The sequence below is a fragment of the Lepus europaeus genome, chromosome 3 (genome assembly GCF_033115175.1).
Source record: "Lepus europaeus isolate LE1 chromosome 3, mLepTim1.pri, whole genome shotgun sequence".
NCBI classification, from domain to species: Eukaryota; Metazoa; Chordata; class Mammalia; order Lagomorpha; family Leporidae; genus Lepus; species Lepus europaeus.
In genome coordinates this window covers 156,821,186-156,842,815 of record NC_084829.1, presented here as the reverse complement: position 1 = coordinate 156,842,815, position 21,630 = coordinate 156,821,186, and the positions used below count along the sequence as shown (strand labels likewise).

The window sequence follows — 21,630 nt, the reverse complement described above, 5'->3', positions numbered from 1 at the left end:
CAATCAGCCATGGTGAAATGACAGGCATGCAGCCATCAACCTTGAAAGAAGAGTTCATTACTTACAGTCCCCGAGAACAGAGATGCCCACCGCCTTCCCACGCCACTCAGAGCCACATGGAGGAAATACCTGGGTTGACCAGGAGGCAAAGGGGGCAGGGGGGAAATATGGGCTGGAGTCTTTCCTGTGGCTCCAGGCTGTGTTAGAAGCAGAGCAGGCCTAGGACTGCCGAGGTCCAGCAAGTTGAGCAGGCTTTAGACGACAGAGGTGCTCCTGGGAGTCCAGCACCTGGCCTGGGGTGATTTAGGGCAGAGAGAAGGTTGGTGTGGTGTAAGATAAAGGAAGTGGTTTGTGAGAGATTGATTTGCATCTTGAGGGGGTGCTGGAGGGCAAGTCTTTGGCTACCACTAGGACTTAGCAAACTACCCTAACTGAGACAGTTCTTCCCTAGCTGAATAAGGCCCTGTCAAGACTGGGTAGTTTTTAAAGCACAGAAATTTACTTCTCACAGTTCTGGGGGCTTGGAACCCAAGATCGAAAGTCTGGCACCTGGAGAGGGCCCTCACGCTGCAGCTCATGATGCAAAGACAATGCAAAAGCAAGAGAGAAAGCGAAACAGGGCTGACCTTGGCCTTTTATGACTGGCTAAATTCCGCTATGACAGCATTCATCCATTTATGAAGGCAGAGCCCTCGCGTCCTGACCACCAACACTGTGGCCCTGAGGATCAAGTTTCCAACACATGAACTTTGGGGGCCATATTCAAACCACATCAGGCTCCAAGTTGTCAAAGCCTCACACATGGCAGCACATTTTTTTAAAAAATGACTAGTACAATAGATAACTTACTTACTCGTTTTCCTGCAAATCATTGGCATTACGTAGAAATAGTACAGAAAATCACATATAACATATTTATTCATGCTTAATAAATAAGAGGAAGGTATTTGGTACAGTGGTTAAGATACCACTGGGACACCTACATCCCATCTCAGAGAGTCTGGTTTGAGTTCTGGCTCCTCCACTTCTGATCCAGCCTCCTGTTAAAACACATCCTTGGGAGGAAGAAGAGGGGTGGGAGGGTGGGTATGATGGGAAGAATCCCAATGTTCCTAAAGTTGTATGAAGTTTGTATTCCTTATATAAAAGGTTTCTGGGGGAGGGAAACACACACTTGGAGGCAGCAGCTGGAGGCCTAAGTACTGGGGTCTCTGCCACTAACATGCGAGACCTGGATTGAGTTCTGCGCTCCTAGCTTTGTCCTGGCCCAGCTTTGACTATTGCAGGCATTTGGGAGTGAACCAGTAGATGGAAAATCTCTGTCTCTCTCTTTGCCTCTGCCTTTCTGACAAAGTGAAAATAAGTAAATAAAAATAAATACCTATAACTTCAATGTGTCAGATTCATAAGACTATAATTCATATTATATATTAAGTATGTGTTAATACACAAACCCACATAGTACTATTTTATAAAAGAGCCAGCAAAAGGCAAAGGTTAAAAATGAAGATGCTAAAGTTTGACAGAATTGCATTCAAATCTCAGCTGCTGCTCCTTCCAGTCACTTCAGCAAAGTTTGTTTCCACATCTGTATAGTGGGGCTTTTCACAGCCACCTGATAGAGACACTGTGTGATCTGGACAATGCTTGAAAAGTCCCTAACAGAATGCCTGGATAAATATGGGGCAACAAATCTTCACAATTACTATTCTTGCAAGGTTGTCAAGTTTATAGGACAACCAAATAGGTGCACCCTGAGAAAACATAGAAAGCTTGGACAATTATCCAAATGACTTGAATCTCTTATTATCGTCTTAATTGTCTAAATATTTTAAACAAAATATTCTGACCAGAACTAACCAGGAAAAAAAAATGCTTCAATAGGACAACTTCGCCTACCGAAGTGGAGTCATAGCCACGCTATTTAACAAGTAGCAAAAATCAAAGGCTGACCGGCCTCACAAGCAGACACCCCTGGAATCCAGAAGGTGTGAGAGGATATTCACCTGCCACATGAGTGCACCAAGTGAGATTAATGGAAAAAGGAAACTGATCCCATAAATCCCACAAAAAAGTACTTCTTTTTAAAATAATCATACTTTTAAGATTTGCGATTATTTTCCTGTCTCTTTTAATGGATCTTTTTGTCTTCACCATCTTCTGTAAGAGTGTTTAATTCACAGTTATTTAGCCCTGATTCTGTATCTTCTGTTGAAAGAGGGAAAAGAAGAAGTAAAAATAAACAAAGTAGAGAGCTCTCCAGCGGCAGTGCTTTGCTGTGTGCAGCCTTTCACCAGTTGGGGTATTTCTCAAATTTACATAAAGATTTATTATCATCATGACTGCAATCATGTAGAAAATGAATGGAGGATAAAGTACAAGAGGACAATTTAATAAAACGAGCTTTCTTTTCTTCTGAAGTCTTTGAAGAATGGAATCATTGGATGGGACTTGTCTTGTATTTACCCAGGTCATGAGGCATGTCAGCTCGGTGATGTGCCTTTGGCAAGAAGTCCTTAATTAGAAATTCCAGAGAGCTGCTCCCAGTAGGTGCTTCCTAAGACAAACAGATGCTATCATTTCTTAGGGAAGCCCTCACTAAGGATAAAGCACTGGGGCTCAGGTGAATGAAAGGAAGGATTTGCTGACAGCGAGAGAACACAAGTGTCATGATGGGGTGTTGGGTTTTGAATGAAAGTCTCCCCATCATGGTAGTAGTAAGTACTATTTTTCTTATTCAACTTTAAATATAGGATGTTGTTTTCATTTTTTGGTAGCTTGTATAGAAATGCTAAATAGCTTGAAGTATTACTCTAGTAAAAGACGAAAACTTGTTAGAAAACATTCAGCAGATATGTTTAATTTAGCCTTATAGAATCATGCAAAGTTGTTTTCCGATTGAGTTCATTTTTAATTATTTTTAAAGTCAAGTAGTTATTTTTGCATAATGTATGAATGTTTCTCTAAATCAAATGAAGTCTTCAAATTAGACTATGATACTGGGATTTTTCTAGAGCACTCTTCAAGTTGTTTTTAAATATTTCTTCCTTCTTGATATCATTGTCAAGGTGAGGAAGGTGGGGTACTTGTCATTATCTCCTTTAAGACTCACACATATGTGCGTAAAATCTTTTTATGAAGTTAAAAATTTCTTACTGTTATAATCACTGCTAAAATCTAACTTGTAAGGAATGAATACAGAGAGTAATTCTGATTAATATGAGAACTTTTCACTCCACCTTGAAAAAAACAAGGACCGCGAGTGATTTTAAAAGGGGAAAATTTGAGGATGGTGCTGATTGGTTCTCTTTGCCTTGTACTCAAGCTCTCATGGCTGGGAGTGAACTTGTATCTCTTTATGGTCACGTTCCGTTGGTATGAAGAGGAGGAGTCTTTTCTCTACACACGAGTTATTTTGGGGGTAAGTAGAACCGATGACTATTTCAGAAAATAAACTACATCCTATTTTCCCAGCTTCCTCCTTTGAACTGTACATCTTGTTTTTGTGTTTCTCTATATGGAAGTCGACACTGGCTTGGGCGAAGGCATCTGCACTGTGCCTGAATTTTAACTGCATGTTAATCCTATTGCCTATCAGCCGAAACTTCATCTCATTCGTGAGAGGAACAAGCACTGTAAGTAGAAAGTCTTGGCCATAATTCCAGTTGTTATGACTAATATGAGTGCTATTGAAAATAAGGGTGTACTTTACTGTGAAATTCCAGGTGATCCTGTTTAAACTTACCTCGATTTCTTTGTAAGAAAGAACAGAATGGCTGTGACCGAAAATCAGGAAGTGGTACATCTGATTTGGCTTTTGCCTTTGCCATTGACTTTCTACATGGCAGTGTAGTCATTGCTTAGGTTTTCCTGCTGTTAAAAGATAAGCCATTACCATTTCTGATAGAAGACAGACAAGCAGTTGAGATAAATGCCACTCGGGAAACAGTCCTTTGAGTTCTTACCCTCAGAAAGGACAATCACAATCACGATACACAGAATATAAATGTTTACTTATTTTTCTTTTACTTGAAAGGCAGAGACAGACAGAGAGAGAGAGAGAGAGAGAGATCTGCAATCTGCCTGGTTCACTTTTCAAATGCCCACAACAGGAGCCATGTACTGGGTCTGGGCCTCCCATATAGGTAGCAAGGACCCAAGTACTTGAGCCATCACCTGCTGCCTTCCAGGGTGTGTATTAGCAGGAAGCTGAAATCAGAAGCAGAGCTGAGACTTGAACCCAGATACTCTCATATAGAATGCATTATCCACAGAGCATCTCAACCACAACACCAAATACCCTACCCACAACGCATAGACTTTAGTATATGGATTCTATTTTTTAATTAATTTATTTATTTGAAAGGCAGAGTAACAGAGAGGTAGAAACAGAGGTAGAGAGAGAGGTCTCCCATCGCTGGTTCACTGCCCAAACAGCCACAACAGCTGGAGCTGGGCAGATCTAAAACCAGGAGCCAGGAGCTTCTTCCAGGTCTCCCCACGGGTGCAGGAGCCCAAGCACTTGGGCCATCTTCTACTGCTTTCCCAGGCCAATAGCAGGCAGCTGGATAGGAAGTGGAGCAGCCAGGACTGGAACAGGTGCCCACATGGGATGCGGCACTGCAGGTGGTGACTTTACTAGCTAAGCCACAGTGCTGGCCCCCATATGTGGATTTTAACTGCTGACATAGAGTGATATTTCCTCATTACATTGATTCCACTGTTTGGGTACTCAGCTGTTTTTCCTGTTGAACACAATAATGTACAGAAAATGAGACCTCCAACAATTTTTGTCATATGAAATAATTTATTCTATAATCACCATGAGGTTTTATGAATATGAGATAGTTGTATACAGTACCTGAGTTTGTAAAATAAGGAAAATTTATGGACAACTTAAACCACATAGATGAGGATGGCGTTTATCACCTGCATTATCTAGATAAAGAAGCTGAGTGAGGCATGGGTAGTAGCATGTTTATTCAGGAATTCTGAGATATAGCAAGAGAACTGTTCATTCTGGCCAGCGCTGCGGCTCAATAGGCTAATCCTCTGCCTGCGGCGCCGGCACCCCAGGTTCTAGTCCTGGTTGGGGTGCTGGATTCTGTCCCGGTTGCCCCTCTTCCAGGCCAGCTCTCTGCTGTGGCCCAGGAGTGCAGTGGAGGATGGCCCAAATGCTTGGGCCCTGCACCTGCATGGGAGACCAGGAGAAGCACCTGGCTCCTGGCTTTGGATCAGCGCAGTGTGCCGGCCGTGGTGGCCATTGGAGGGTGAACCAACGATAAAAGAAGACCTTTCTCTGTCTCTCTCTCTCACTGTCCACTCTGCCTGTCAAAAAAAAAAAAAAGAGAGAGAGAGAGAGAGAACTGCTCATTCAGTCATTTTTACTGAGGTGAAATTTCAGCAAATCAAGTAATAACCTTTTACTTTGCTGTTTGACAAATGGCCACTAACTTCTGTGTCATGTGGCCCCACCTTAAGCAAATTTAGAAGCAGATCCTGAGTCCTATGTTCTCAAGATGTTGTTACCACTGTGATTGTTTCTTATATCAGGCTTCGATTTATTTATTTTTTTACTCTAGTGTTGCAGAGGACCATGGGGAAGGCAATTAGACAAAAACCTCAAATTCCACAAGTTAGTCGCCTATGGAATAGCTGTTAGTGCAGGTAAGTACTCATTTGTTGCCTGATGGATTTTGCAATGTCTGATATAGCTCTGTTTTAATGATATCCCCACCACTATGTCTCACCTTAGGTAGAAGAAACCTTTGCCATTCATTTGGCCACAGAACATTTAGATGAAAGGATTTTTAATTTGTGATTTGTACTCCTGTATCAATGTTCCACTACCAGGACCTCAATGCATCAAAGCAAAGCTGTCGAACTTTATTTTCATTTGTGAATAAGCAGGCTTGTCAATAACGCAATGATAAATACCTCCATGAAAAGTGAACACATTCATAGTCGATGCAATTGGGAATAAAATTGGCCTATGCTCTAATTCTCATGCAGGGTCATAGGAAAATGACTATCACATGGTGTCATGGGCAATAAAAAGAAAAAAAGATCATATGAGCAAGGTTCTGAGCAGCATTGAGCCATTGGATATACAAGGATCTTGAAAAGATAGGAAGCTTTATGGTTACCTACAGTGTAAGTGTTATTACTGCATTTCTAATTCAAAAAGAAGGCACTAGAAATTAACATCCAAGGCCAAGTTTAGACTATGAGGAAGAGGAACAGAAGAGGGTCAGTGATCAACTGGCTTGTGGTTCGCTTGGAAAACAAAGACATTGAAATAAAAGGCTCTCTGAACGATTAAGAGTTACGATTCGGGACTGTTTCCTCAAACTAATTTAACTATAAAATGTTTTCCTCATTTGTTTTTATCCTCTCATGCATAAAAAATAGCAGAGTAAAAGGAACTCTCAAAACAAATGTGAATTTAATTAAGCAACAAGACATGACAGACGGTGCCCGAGTGCCAATTAACACAACTTTGGGTGTGCACTGAGACACGAGGGGGAGATGCTCCCCACTGATTGTCTTCAATGCCAGATTAAACCAACCCCAGACACGTTCTGCAAAAGAGCCTTGTGGATTGTGAAGGAATAGCGTCTCACGTCCGAGAGAGAGCCGGCTGGAGGGGCGGGGGCAAAGAGCCAGGCTGATCCAGTCTCAGAATCCAGTCTGAGACATACAGGTGCTCCTGACTTTTGATCAGTAAGCAAAGGCGAAGGCATGACGACTCAGGGCAGCCGATTTCTGCTCAGAAAGGGACATCGTTTCCAAACCTTAGAAATTCCGGAAAGTCAGAATAAGGGTAGTGAGCTCCCCATTGTGAGTGAAGGCCAGACTGCTCCTTGGTAGGCTACACAGAGAAGAAATGTAACGGATCTCTAGGCTTCACACCTTAAGATTCCTGTATCACTGCAGTAAAAGGGAAGACACAACACAACAAAATGGCAGGGAGAACAGTATCGCTGTGCAATAGCTTTGAGGCATAATTGGACTCTAAGGAAAGTTATAAAGATATTATAGCAAGAAAGGGGGAGAACCCAGCATCCCAGCAAATCATAAAAGGGAGGAAAGAATAAAGGGAAATGGGTGTCATGAAATAGCTTTCTCCTTAAGCCTTTGGGTATGTATATTTCTGTTTCTGTAATCACACACTGATGGTATAAACACAGCATTTTGTCACCCAGGTGCAAAGCACCCTGCTAGGAGCTATAACCTTCTGAAACCAGTGTGGGCAGGCCGTCCAGGAATGGCCTATGACTGCAGATGACAGCCCTGACAAGAGTCAGGTGACCTTGACAAGGTCATACCGTCACTATGGATTGCTTGTGTGATTTCAGATTAAGTTCCTGGTGACCTTTTCCCTTGGAATTAAAAATAAACAATAATACGATCTAGCCATCTCAATGAGATGAGCCCATCATTGTCAGGACCCGCCCTACTTGGAACACTGCAGGATACAAAATCACTGGCTGGTTGCTGGCCCAGATAAGAGCCAATCAAGACTTCTTTGCTCTGCTGATGTAGCCCCTCTGCTCCTACTCTAGTCTCATCCTGACGGTGCACCCCTCCCCGTTTCCCTTCGGAAAGTATCCAGAACATTCTGTGTGTTCGCCCATGGGATGCTCTGTGCCTCAAATGCTGCACCTCTCCTTGGGGACACCATATCCAGGAGCCGTTGCCTGGTCCTCCTGGGCAGGATGCAGCCCGCACACACACACACCAGCAGGTCCCCTGTCCTGCTTCCTACCATGGGTGAATCCCTTAGACCTGACGCCCTTGAGGGCTGGCACTGTGCCTTATGCCTCCGGGTGTGAGCCAGCAGGGGCGAGAGCAGCTCGAGAAATCACTGGGTGAAGGCACAAGACCCAGGCCCGTGAGTTGTGCAGGGAGCACTGTGGGTAGGGAAGAGATTTAAAGTGACGCCAGTCAGCGAGAGAATAAATTCACATTCTGGTGCCACAGGAAAAAAATAAATAAATAAACAGCGTTCTTTCCCGAGCTTTCCCTCACCAATCCCTGGAGAGGATCAAGTATGCTTGCCAGCTCTCTTCCTCCGGAACCCCCACTGCTTTGCCGGCGTGGGTCTACCTCCCGGGCTCCCCCAGCAGGGCCCAGAGCAAAGCGCCCCTCGTCCTGCACCTCCATGGCAACCAGCGCTCCGCTGCGGTTTCCACTGCCCGGCCAAGGCAGGCAGGCGAGTGGGAAGAAAGCTCTCTGCGGCTCCCGGGCCCTGACAAAGCAATTACTGCATTCCACATTAACTAAGAAATGCGGCTGGCAGCAGCACTTGGAGGAGGAAAAATGCAAAGCCCGGCTCTCATAGCTGCACCGTCGCTTTGCGCACTGCGTCCTCCTTGCGTGTTCACTGGGGAGCAGCTGCGAAGCCCCTTCGCTTGCTTTATTAGCCTCGCTTCCCGAGCAGCCCGCTGGCTTAATAGAGGTGTGTAACCTTGGACGAAGTGCACCCACATCGAAGGCTGCGTGCGTGCCGGGCTCTAATTTCTCACCCGTTCCCCCTCGAAGTCGAACTGCAGGCTTTAATTGGTCAGATCATTAAAGGATGTAATTAGCGACCGGCGGAAGCAGGCTAGGGAGGAGGAGGAACAGGCGACAGCAATGCTGTGATCAAGGGCATCGCCGCAAACGCGGGGACAGGAGCGCTGCTTCTCTTGGCTTCCTGCCTTCCTGCCTGCCTGCCTGCGAGAGCAGCTGCCGGAGCAGCTTCAACCACTAATAAATCATTTTTCAGAGACCTACAACCCTGCCGGTATAAAAAGTGCATCTTGCAGCCTCTCCACTCTTACTAACGCGGATCTTTCTGGGTTCCCTGGTCCACAGCAGACCTTGAAGCCGCTTCTAATGGAAAAGTAGTACTCTACACCCGAGCGTCCATCAAAGGGGAGTGTCGTGATCCAGGAGAGCTCTTTCTGGCAAATTCCACGGCGTACATCTGCCAGGTTGCAGGGGTGTGCAATCGGCCCGAAGGCAGCTCCTGTTGAGTTGCCAAAATTACTTTACCGACACCAATAAGCAGACTAGGGGCAGAGAGAGCTCCGAGGAAGAACCCAGAGAGAAAAATAAAGATTTGGACGCCCCATGGTGGAGAGCAGCCCCGAAGGCACAAGTTCTTCGAGTTCTGGTCCATCAAGGATCACTCCTAGCAGCTCCGGGTGAGGTGAGGGCGCTCGCAGCCAGCTTGGTCCCTAGCTCCTGCCTCGCAGGATTTCAAGCGGTTGACAAAAGTGCGGCATTCACGGGGGTCAGAGCCCACAGGTCTTCCTGCAGAACTACAACCACAAATCTGAAAGTTCGGGCCACGTTCTGCCCATAAAACCTTGGTTCTTGGTGTTAAAAAGCTGTTCAGTTATGAGATGACTGACTCCCCAGTACTGGCAGGCAGAAATACAGCAAGATCTGAATACACTTCCAGGGATCCCCTACATCCTGCTCCCTTTGATCTCCTGAAAAAATTAGAGAGAGAGAGTGAGAGAGAGAGGAACCAAAAGGAGATTTCTCAGGGCAACGTGCTCTAATTGTAGCCTTTATGAGTTTTTCCTTGTTATTGTTCACCCTTCAATAAAAGGTCCTTCTTTGAACTCGGGAGTTCACACACCAATTAAATGCACGTGTGTAGCGTTTCCAGCCTCGCTGCCCTCTTTTAACAGCACTTTGGAGAGGAAAGCACAGGAAGACCCAGACCTAGCACCTCTCGCCCCTGCGCAGTTGATCGGGTTATGGGATGTGTGCTGGGCTCTTCCAAGGACACAGCCATGGGAGACAGGAGAAGGTCGCAGAGGCATGGGGAAGAGCTTGGCTGGGAGGTTGATGCCATTGTGTACCACTACACCGAGGCCCCTTGTAGGCCGGTATTAACTCAAAAACACATTAAAACAGGAGTTTGGAGTTTGTATTACTTCCATATCCGACTGCAGATCCCTTTGAGATGGTAAATGTTTGCCGTTAACTGCAGAGGAAAACACGGGAGCCACACAGCTTAGATATCCTGTAGCTTAGTCCAGACCACCCATTTTTCAGGAGAGAAAACAGAGACAGAGAGAGTCAAGTAGCTGAGAAGTAGCCGCTTCAGCATTCCTTCTGCTACCTGCTGACGTACACTTATCACGAGGAAACGCACAATGACTAAGAGAAAAATCAAACCTTGTAACTATTTTATCACATCTCTAAGGTAACTGTCATGGCAACACAGACAGTATGTTCTTCACATTAAAAAGACTCAAACCAATAAAGAAAAGAGTAGAAAATATAATTTCCAGAAAAAAATACTATTTCTGGCCCCCCAGTATCTATCAAGTCCAAAAAGCTCTGGGCTTAGTAGCTGGCACATTTTAAGTTCCAATCAGAGGTTACATCACATTAAGATCAGCTCTAAGAGCAAAATGCAACGGTTTAACTAACAAAATGGGCAAAATCAGTTCTCAGTCTGGGAATTCCTGAAATCATTTTAAAATCTACTTTTTGCCTTATACCTGGAAAGAGAAAGCAAAATGGAGGTAGATGAGGCAAAGGAACAGTTAAGACACGAATTTTAAAGCTTGGCAGAAGCACTGGAGAGAGCAGCTTTCCACAATTCCCCCAGGAGCTCCCTCTCGAACAGCTTCTCGGCCTTCCTGAGACTACTCCATTAGTGTCTCCAGCTCTGTTGTGAGACACCTGGCAAGAGGAATAAATAAATAGTTCAATATCTTTGTTCATTCAATCAACGTGCTTACATTTAGTTTAACAGTGTCAAATTCTCATGTGGAAATCAATCTAATAGAAAACAGATTGTGATCAACAACTCATTACACGGGAGAAGAATGTTATGAAATATAGAATAACATAAAAGACAAGGAATTTGTTCTGTATCCCCTTTCTGGCTATCACGTATGGATCATACAATGGCAAAGCACACACTGAAGCTCCGTTTCTAGCCCTGCAAATGGGAACAGCTCCACTCCCTGTCTACAGTGCTTTTGTCCATGGAAGGAGAGTGAAGAGCTAGGGGCAGAGGAGGAGGTAGAAGGATGAAACACGGAAAGACCACCCACCCAGCCTGTAAGGATCCAAATGTCACCATCAACCATGAGCCTTCGGGACAGTTTGACTCCAGATGAAAGACACCAAATGACTCATTCAAAGAGCTTTTCTAAGCCCAAAGGAGAAATTAGTTTTGAGTCAACAAGTAAGATGTGACCATTTCCGATGACTCAAAAGAAGCAATAGAGTTTTTAAAGATCAAAATATGAAGCCCTGAAGTCACAGACAGGCTTTTATCCCATCTTTGTCGTTAATGCATAGCAAATGTCTCAATTTTTTTGTTCAGAATATTGGTCTGTAAAATGGGAATAGGACTGACAAGTAAAGGTTGTATTGGGTGACATTCCAACAGCATTTATAACATCGTCAGGGCATGTATTTGTCAATCAAATATGTTAGTTATGAAAATTATACCTGTTTCTCAAAGACTTCAGGTGGTTATCAGAAATCAGCAATTAGGAGTGCTGGACAATGTTTGTATTCAATTTAGGAAATGGTTCCTATTTTATGTATCACATCAGAAAAGACTAGCTTTGTGGATGCTGTTTTGCTGCTATCAAACCAGAAAGCTCCTTCATAGACATGGCCAAGATGTGTTTAGGAGGAAGTGCACTGAACTCATAAGGAGGCAGTAAACATCACAGATGTAGAGGTGCTGTTTGGCACTTTGAATAGAGTGTTAGAGCATGGTTAGAGTTTTGCCAGGCAGGAAAGGATCTGATAAGAAGGACCTCAGATAACGGAGAAACACTAAATGGAAAAAGGCACTTGTAAGCAAATGTGCCACTAGGACCACAGGGACCAGAGCTAATGTCTTAGAAGTTTCTTCTGCTCCCTTTCTCCTCTCACTCATCCATATCTCGACCCACAGCCATAGAGGATCCCCTAAGTCACCCACAACTTGTTAATAGTAGCAGGCTCTGCTGCTTCTCTCTGTGGGTATGGAAGAAACAGATACCCACTGGGAAATTATGTATGCCTGAGTAGTTGATTCTTATTTCACACTCAAATCTGATCCCAATGGTGGGTATCAACTGACCGCCTAGTCAGGCTCCCATTTGCAGTATGTCATCGCCCAGATACTGTGACTGTTGGATTCCCAGCAGATCTCACAGACAAGAGCAGCTCCAGACACAGAATCCTCAAGATGAACCATGCTGCATTCTGACGCTTGTTCTCATCATTTAGATCTTAGACGTTGCCAGGGGCAGGTGTTTAGCCTTTCTGTTAAGACACCTGTTCTCCACATTGGAGGATCTGAGCTGGATTCCCACTTCTACTTCTGATTCCAGCTTCCCACTAATGTGCACCCTGAGGGGCAGCAGGTGACTACTCAAGTGACTGGGCTCCGCCAACTACATGGGAGACCTGGACGGAGCTCCCAGCTCCTGCTCCTTGCCCGGCACCAGTCATTGCGGGCATTGGGGGAGTGAACCAGGGAATGGAAGTTTTCTCTCCCTCTCTCTGCCTTGAGCACTTGCACATAAGTAAATAAATTTTTTGAAAAGAAAAACATAGAGAAGTTATGTTTAGTTCCATAAATACTGACTTATTTCAATCTAGTAGGAATAACACATGCAAATATGTCAGTGTTTGTGGAGGGGTATATAAACATATGTTCTAAAATACATAAAGGGAAGAATAGAAACTATAATGTCTGCATGAGAACAAAAACAGCATCTCCCCTAGTGCCTATCATGTATTTCATAAACACATCTAACAGTGTGTATGATGTACCATATTCTAGAATAATGCTTTCTAACTCTTTAAGGAAATAAGTTTTATATCTATAATTATATACAGCTCCTTCCTCAAGAATGATGTCTCATATATGATTATGTTGACATATTGCTTAGACCCATTCCACTTGCAGGATGATCATATGTCTAAAATTAAATCCTGATGAGTTGAGATTTACTTTATTTCTGAATATAATTAAAATGAATGTGGTGACTCATACAACATCTTCAGACCTGTTCAATCCACTCCATTCGAGACACTAGGAAAGATGCACAAATACATCTTCTTTGGGGTTTGTAAGAGCAGCACACAGAAACTTGAACACAGACGCAGTGTGTTGTTGAGCTACTGCAAAGGAAGAGATCCATATGGTGTGTGTCCGATGTTGTTTCTGCATCCTTAGCCATCCACATCGTGGCCCATTTGTTCAACCTGGAGCGCTACCACTTGAGCCAATCGGAGGAGGCCTCTGGGCTTCCGGCTGCACTTTCCAAACTTGGCAACAGCCCAAATGAGAGCTACCTCAACCCCATCCGGACCGCCGGCACGGTGAGTTCCTGCCTAACTAGTTTCTCATCTCAAAAAGCCTTCCTTTTCCCATCACTTTCTCAGAAACACCATATATCAAAAGCTTTTAATAAGAGAGCTGGGGATGAGTTCCTGCCAAAAGGTACCATCAATTTCATCTTTTAAAAGTTTTTTTCCTACCGTTAATGTTGCTGAGAGGTTATGAGCAAGAGGGGAACATATGTCACTTAACTAGCTTATAGCAACACCAAAATGAAAATAGGAAATACAATAAGTTGTTCAAGCTCCGATATTTTAAATATTAAAAGCAACTCATGCTTGGATAGTTTTTCGCTGATGTTAGAGTCATAAAAGATTATGAGGTGTCAACTTGGTTTTTTAAAAATACTTATCCATTTATTTTCATCCACTTTCAGGGCAGAAAGAGACAGAGAGATCTCCTACTTTCTGTTCACCCCAATGCCCTCAACAGTCAGGACTGGGCCAGGCCCAAACCAGGAGCCAGGAACTCCATCTGGATCTCCCATGTGGGTTGCAGGGGCCCAAGCTCTTGAGTCATCAATGCACCACCTCCCAGAATGCATTGGCAGGAAGCTGGATTGGAAATAGGGGAGCCGAGACTCAAACCAGCACTCTGGTAACAGGATGCAGGCATTGCAAACGATGGCAAGCATGCTACACCACAATGCCTGTCCCGGAGGTGCCATCTTCACCCAGCGTTTATAAATTGGATGTCTTCCTTTTCAATTTGCAGATTGCTTTCTGGATCTCTTCCCCTGCGCCTCATACTTTGGCACACATGTGAATAGCTGGTCTGCCAACTCAGACACTGAGCAGAGTAGCTAATTTTATAATGAGACTGCATTGCTAGGGACATTCTTAATACTAATTACCTGTGTGCACACAGTGACAGCACCTGTGGGGGCGGGGAAGAAAACTGAATTACGGCCACATCAACCCACTTTAAGAGATAAAACATTTGCCTTTACTAGTCCACTCCTACCCCTTCCTTTGTATTTTTAATTTTAATTTACTTATTTTATTTATTTGAAAGGCAGAGAGACTAAGACAGAGCCCCTGTCCATTGGTTCACTCCTCAAACACCTGCAATAGCCAGGATTTGGCCAGGCTGAAGCTGGGAATCTAGAACTCTATCCAGGTCTTCCACATGGGTATCAGGGACTACTGATCTGCTTCTCACCTGCGGCCTCCCAGGGTACACACAACAGGAAGCCGGAATCAGGGGAGGAGTCAAGACTCAAACCCCAGTGCTCTGATGCAGTGTAGGGGCTATCAACACTACTAGGTCAGGTCGGCGCTGCGGCTCACTAGGCTAATCCTCCGCCTTGCGGCGCCGGCACCCCGGGTTCTAGTCCCAGTCAGGGCACCAGATTCTGTCCCGGTTGCCCCTCTTCCAGGCCAGCTCTCTGCTGTGGCCCAGGAGTGCAGTGGAGGATGGCCCAAGTGCTTGGGCCCTGCACCCCATGGGAGACCAGGAGGAAGCACCTGGCTCCTGGCTTCGGATCAGTGCAGTGCGCCAGCTGCAGCGCCCCAGCCGTGGTGGCCATTGGAGGGTGAACCAACAGCAAAAAGGAAGACCTTTCTCTCTGTCTCTCTCTCTCACTGTCCACTCTGCCTGTCAAAAAATTAAAAATTTAAAAAAAAAAAAACTACTAGGTCAAATGCCCACTCCACCCCTATCTCTTGCTTTGTGTTTGATCCAAACCTTTTCCCTTGCACTACCATTTGGTCAACTACCATCTTGTTGACCAGGTTTAAAAAAAAATCTGTATTTCCCAAACCTTAAGGCAATACATTCCAATAAAGGGAACCTCTCCATTATTATCCGGACTGTCTCTTTAAGTGATCACTTTGCCCATTTAGCTTTATTTGAAGAAAGGAGACTCCAAGTATGTTTTGGGAGAGACTCTGATGTCATGCCCCCTAATTATTCTGAGGGGTTTTTTCAATATCAGGCCATTGATCACGTTGAACTACCTTTTCTTAGCTGACAGCAATTAGAAGCACAAATTTCACGTTATACATCAAAACTACAGATGCCCTAAGCCTGTGGAAATGCCTTTAGCATCACTCAGTTGAGTCCCTGCATTCATCTGGACACCTCCTAGACTTAATGATGGGGTTGGGGTGGAGGGAGTCCCCTGCTAAGGTTCACAAAAATGCATTGCTACACAAACCCAGGAATAAATCCCAACATTTTGAAGAGACTGTATAATAAATAGTATTTATTAGAAATACTTTTAAAGCAATTGAGCCAGATCATTAAGCTACTCCCTATACAGTTATTTCACAATTTCAGAAGCAATATACTATGCAACTACTAATTAAGCTCAAGAAACCCTCTAATTTGGGATCTTTGGAGAAAAACTGAGCATCAATAGCACAAAGTGTATGTACATTATAGAATGCTCTGAATGATGCAGTGAGATGATTTGAGAGGATACCACAAAACTCAAACCAGTCTATGAATGGATTCAAAGAGAGACGGAGAGATTTGCCTTAATAAGCAAAGAAGAATGATTTGAAATTAGCACATCCTATGGTAGAAATGGATTTCTAAAATGCTTGAGTGTACCTGAAAAAAAAAAAAAAAACTTAAATGTTTTAGACATACCCTTTTCAATTTTACTTCTATCTTTGCTCCATGAAGAAAAAATAAACAACAGAGAGGTCCCTGTCCAAATTACCTCCAGATCTCAAAGCAGCCCAAATTAATGAGGTTTTACTGACAAAAGATATAGTGTGAGTCTATTGAGCTTATGGTCGTCTCAATAGGAAGACAATGGATGCATACTAATGACTTGGTAAGGTTGCAGGAAGCTCACAATAAAAACAAATGCCATGTGATTCATATTCTGAAAGGCTGTTTAACTGTCCCTTGTACTCACAAGCCAGAATTCTGGGCTTTTCGCCATGTCCACCAGATAAGAAGAGTTGTACCTTTATGGATCACCTAGGCTTTACCGAGCCTTATTCCAGGCCCCCTGAGGTGGCGGGAAAGAAATGCAAGTCATGGTCTTTCCAGTTAGGAAGGAGCACAAGGAAGGAGCACCTGCTGTATTAGGAATACCCCAACAGACCCCTCAGGAAGTGTGTGTGTTACGGTTCAAATGCAATTAAGCATGGTGATTCAGACTGTTATTTTAAAAATTAAAAATGTAAAACCTGGAATTATTTTGCAGCATTCTCTCTTAAAATGCTCTTTTCAGATATTGTTTGCTTCTGATTCAACATAATCATTTTGACATGAAAACTGATGTATATGAACGAAAAATGCAGTTATTGACATGGTGTTTCGTGCAGTTTGACCAGAGCGATGTCTACCGTAAGATGGCAGGGAGAGAGAAGAAGGAAGCTCACGTCTTGAACTGTGCCCTGAGCCTTGTTGAGGCTAATGTGCTTTGGAGTGAGACACTCTGAATGGCTCCCAGCTTGAACTCTTGAATATTGAGCCTAAACACTGAAAAGTGTACTGAGATATTAATGTCATGCTGCTCATTTCTTTTAGAACACAGTCATTGAGTTGCTAACGACAATAGCAGGCATAACTGGCCTGGTGCTCTCGCTGGCTTTGATCCTGCTCATGACCTCCTCTACTGAGTTCATCAGACAGGTCTCCTACGAGTTGTTCTGGTATACACACCATGTTTTCATCATCTTCTTTATCAGTCTGGCTCTCCATGGGGCAGGGTAAGTCCTTACTATGCTCAGTTTGTTAAGACCTTTTATCTCTAGGAAATTATTATCTCTCTATAATCTTAGAAATTTCTTTTGATGGAGAAATGACACACAGTGAGTAAAGGACACATACCATATGTGAAAACACACCTTCACTATGGCAAACGCCTGTCAAAATAAGCTACATAGGTGAAGTATTATATTTATTTTCCCTAGCTGACTATGTTAGTGAGCCTTGACATGTTTATAAGATTCAGAAATTCTAATGAATGCTAGATGACAGCAGATCTATGTTTCATTCGGTACCTGTCTCTGCAATCCAATTTTTATGGGATTAATCAGGATATATAATTTTGACATCTTATTTCCCTTCTGCTTAGCCAACACCACCAGCTAGGAAGCCCAGTGTATGGGCAGGACAGTGTGTGACGTGGCCAGTCTGACCTGGGCTCTAGATGCAGGCTTACTGTCCATCAGAGTGTCCATGGGCAAGCCTGCAAGTTAGGTAGTTCTCAGTTTCCCCATCTGAATACTAGGATTTCTTTCTGCTCAGATCGCCCATATAATACAATTCTAGTACACAACACCCATCTGGTTCATTAATCTCTTCATCAGGAAACTGGAACAGCAACCTGAAGAATCTGAGGGTACATAGTACGCTCTCTAAGTGATAATAAATAGCCCTGGGCTAATTACCCCTTGCTATTGATGACCCAGCTTGTCCCCTTTAATTATTTCACAAATGATGACCTTTTCTCCATTCTACAATTTTCGAAGTATGAATGATCAATTTGATCTAACCACAGTTCTGTTCATTTCCTGAGTCTGTTTCATACAGAGGAACTGGATGTTCAGAAGGATAGGGGACACACTCAAGGTCCCATGATTAATAAACAGTAATCTTACTTAGGACACCAGTCTTTGGACAAGCAAAACCTCACTTTCAGCAAGCCCTTGAGGAATGCGTCCTCACTCTCTGGAGTTAAACCTGCTTCATCCCTATAAGAATGTGACCGGGGATGTTGCAAGCACCTGCAGGGCTCACCAGCAGTTCCACCTCCCTCCCTGCACTCTTCCCTGTTCTCCCACAAACGCTTCTGCTGAGAGCAGATGGCCCAGGACAGAGCCTGCTCTGCACAGACTGGAAGCTCACACAGCAACTGGAAACTGCTGGCTAATGAGGGCACACACAACCTGGTTGCTGGACTTTCCCAGGCAGGGCCTACAGCTGCAGCCTTCCAGTATTTGTACCTCAACAGGTCAACTTCCCCTCAAACCACCCTCCCCACAGATGTCCCTTCCTTCCGCAAAAAGAAACCAAGGCCAGCAAAATTTACAAAATCGACTTGAGCAAGAAAAAGTTCTGGAACCAGGCAGCATTCGAGACCAAAGATGGTTCAGAATGTGCCCCCCCCCCCCCCAGCCTCTGGCCCCTGGTCAATGCTCGCCCCATCCTGTGTGCAGGTTATATTTGTTGTCGCCGTAGAAAAGCAAATGACATATAGAAACAACCTGATTGGCTGCCATCAGCAGTTGCCTTGTAGGATCCTGTTTTTGCATCGTTCAGCCTCTGATTAGCTGGAAGTTCAGCTGCTCTGATTGGTTGAGACTTAGTTGCTTGGCTACAGAAGTACACTCTGAGGTTAGGTTACACTTTCAAGCTAAGGTGCAGGTCAGTATGTACTGAGTCTACTTGGGGCCAAACGTATTGCTTAAGCAGAGAGGTAGATTTGGGCCAGGTTTATTTCAGCTCAGCATTTCTCATGCCCTCATTTCTAGAAGGGGGCCCTGCTTCTGCCACCGCCCCTGCCTACGCTGATTAAGAGCTCCCCCACTATCCATCAGCTTGCCCTGTAAAAGGAAAGAATTGCCCCCAGGGATGCAGCGTGTATTTTATCCTAAATGACTGCCCATTGCACTGCTCACCCTTAGTCATCTGTCCAGCAACTTTCACATGCATGCTGCTGCCTGGCTAAAAGCTTACTACTTCTCTTCCAGGTTAAAAGTACCCACAGTCATTTCTTCTGAGTGTGGGATTCCTCACCCTTCCTGTTTGTGTTTGGGGCGGGCAGGATGAGTGGTGCATAGTCCCAAAGTGTCCCACTGCAGGATCACCCTATCACTTCTGCTCCAGAAAATTCTTCTCCCCATGCAGGGGCTGTTAGCCACTGGAGCACATTTATGAGGCTCTATTTTATAACCTATATGTGTCTAGACGTTCCCTTCTCAGGAATTATGCGTGCATCTCTCTACAGTCGGCCCCCCGCATTCTCACCCTGGCGCATTGTAGAACAAGAGGATGTCAATGGGCAGTGTTTCACTGGAGACATTTTAAATGTCCAAATAACATTTCATAGGATGAAATTTTTCAGTCATTTTAACCTGGTTGAAAGGCTTATTTTGGGATAAGGGCTTCATTTAATCTTCTCAGCTTGAAGTATTCTACAGCTACTGTTTACAGCAAAAGTAATTTGCAAATCTATACAAAATGCCAAGTAAAAGTAGGATTATTGGAATGTGTTAAAGCCCACTAATCTCCCTATTATGGGATGGCATAGATGAAGCCATTAGAAAAAGTTTTAAAAATTTAAAAGATACAGCCTTTGTAGAATGATCTGAAGCTTCTTTGTAATGAAATGGAGCGCGGTCCCTGGTGCCTGGGAATGAAGGTGTTAAAGCTTAGGGAGTCTTTCGCTGGCTCCCATTTATTATTCAACCTTCCTAGTCTGGTCATCATTTGCCCTTTGGAGATTTACAGATAGTTTGTTCCTCTAACTCCAAGGGATCTTATCAACTCTGGGTGACTTCCAATAAACAGACTGGGACAAAGGCCAACAGGTCAGTCCTAGGTGACAGCAGTCTGTTTCCAAGGGCATCCGTGACCCCTCTTCCCACCACCCATGATTCCAAAGGGGCCACACCACGCCACAAGCTCCCTAGAACATGAGTCTGTGTGATACTGAAGTTCCCAGGCTGTGAGGAGCGTATACCATGATTCTCACAATAACTCGTTCTACTTAATTCCTAAACATTGAGGAGCTGCGCAGCACCTAGGTGACATAGCTTCAATGTGTGGTGCACCCATGGGGAACCCTAGGAGTCTGTGACAGAGCAGCTGGTCCCAAGTCAGTCAGTGATGCACTGGTGAGAAATACTACCCATCAGGATTGGGACTCCAGGTCCAGGGCTCCGTTCACAAAGCTGGCTTCTCCTTTTGTTCTTCAACGTGTCAATACCACCTTGAGGACACACTTCAGAGTGGCTGAGTTTGACCCTGTCAAACACTAAGTCTGCCAGTGGTCACTGGGGGAAAACTGCCATTATTCAGGGTCCTTCTTTTGACTTCTTCACTGGAAAACTTCTAAGCACTCAGAAACAAATGAAAAGGGGTGGAAGTTAAATCAATCTGCAAAAGAACCAAACAGTACAAAGTTAGCCAATTAGCCCAAATCAGCAATCAGGACGAGATGAAACCTAATTAAATTCAACAGTCTACAAAAGGATGTGTTCAAACAATTTCCCTTCATTATGAATTCGCTAATATAGACACTTTCAATTTAACACAGGATACCACAGAGGGGCACTTCTTTTCTGGGATCTTCAAAGTTCTTCCAAGCTTTTTAAATGCCTATTTTTAAAGATGCTGAGGGAAATGAGTGACAGCTCAGGTTTCGAGAGGTGGAAGTGTTACTGTGGAGCCTGCTGCAGGGAATCTACATGTGGAGTAACCAGACTGCACAAAACCAGTGACTATTTTTGTTGTCTGTTTGTTTGTTTTACGAACAAGTCGGATTGTTCGAGGTCAAACTCCAGAGAGCCTCTTGCTGCACAATGTCACCTTCTGTAGAAACCACTATGACAAGTGGCACGCAGTCGCCCAGTGTCCCATGCCTCAATTTTCTGGCAAGGAACCCTCGGTAAGAATGAACCCGGCAGCTTTTTAAAAAGAATCGTCCCCACAGTTAAAATAACTCGAACTTTTATATGCTTGAAAGAGGAGCAGCCCATGTCAGCACTAGACAAAGCCGCCTCTATATTAAGTGTGCTAATGGAGAAATCGAGTTATGGGTAATTTTAAAAGAGGTTTGCTGCCAAAAGCACTGGGCTCAGCTTTGCAACGTGTTCTTTGACTTCCATTCAAAGGCGGATGCCCAGTATTCTGGGGATTTGCAAGAATCTCAGGACTCCCCACCCCGAGGACCAAGAGCCTCCCTTCCCAACCTTGTCACCTGCCAACCTCAAAGGGTAACAACCAGCTGGAAGTCACGCCCCTTTACAAGCTGGACTTCTTTTTTTTCTACAGCTTTTGGGGCCAAAAAAAAAAAAAATTGGGTGTTAAATGCATTTACTTCATGTTCTAATCGAGTTCTCATAACTGAAATAATAATAATAATAATAGTAACAATAGCCGAGAAGAGATTTAATTAATTTGAGAGGATGAGAATGTCCACAGATCTCCAAAGTGAGAACTCCCGAGTGTGCTGTCATCATTACAGTGGGTGGCAAAGGTAAATTGAAATAATAATCCTGTCTGGTCTCCTCAGCTGTCTTGGAACAGTGCAAATGTCTGGAGCAGTTGGGTGATGAATGAAAGAAAATAAATGA

At 44.1% G+C, this 21,630-nt stretch overlaps 1 protein-coding gene across 1 annotated transcript in view; it reads left to right on the top strand.

Annotated features, from left to right (window-relative positions):
- Nucleotides 1-2,669: 2,669 nt before the first annotated feature.
- Nucleotides 2,670-21,630, top strand: part of NOX3 (NADPH oxidase 3) — a 63,824-nt gene continuing 44,863 nt past the window's right edge. Inside the window, exons 1-7 of the mRNA XM_062187772.1 lie at nt 2,670-2,717; nt 3,326-3,421; nt 3,525-3,635; nt 5,583-5,667; nt 13,202-13,347; nt 16,856-17,037; nt 20,813-20,942. Of these exons, the coding sequence (XP_062043756.1) occupies nt 2,670-2,717; nt 3,326-3,421; nt 3,525-3,635; nt 5,583-5,667; nt 13,202-13,347; nt 16,856-17,037; nt 20,813-20,942 (798 nt within the window). The remainder of the gene's footprint in view (nt 2,718-3,325; nt 3,422-3,524; nt 3,636-5,582; nt 5,668-13,201; nt 13,348-16,855; nt 17,038-20,812; nt 20,943-21,630) is intronic.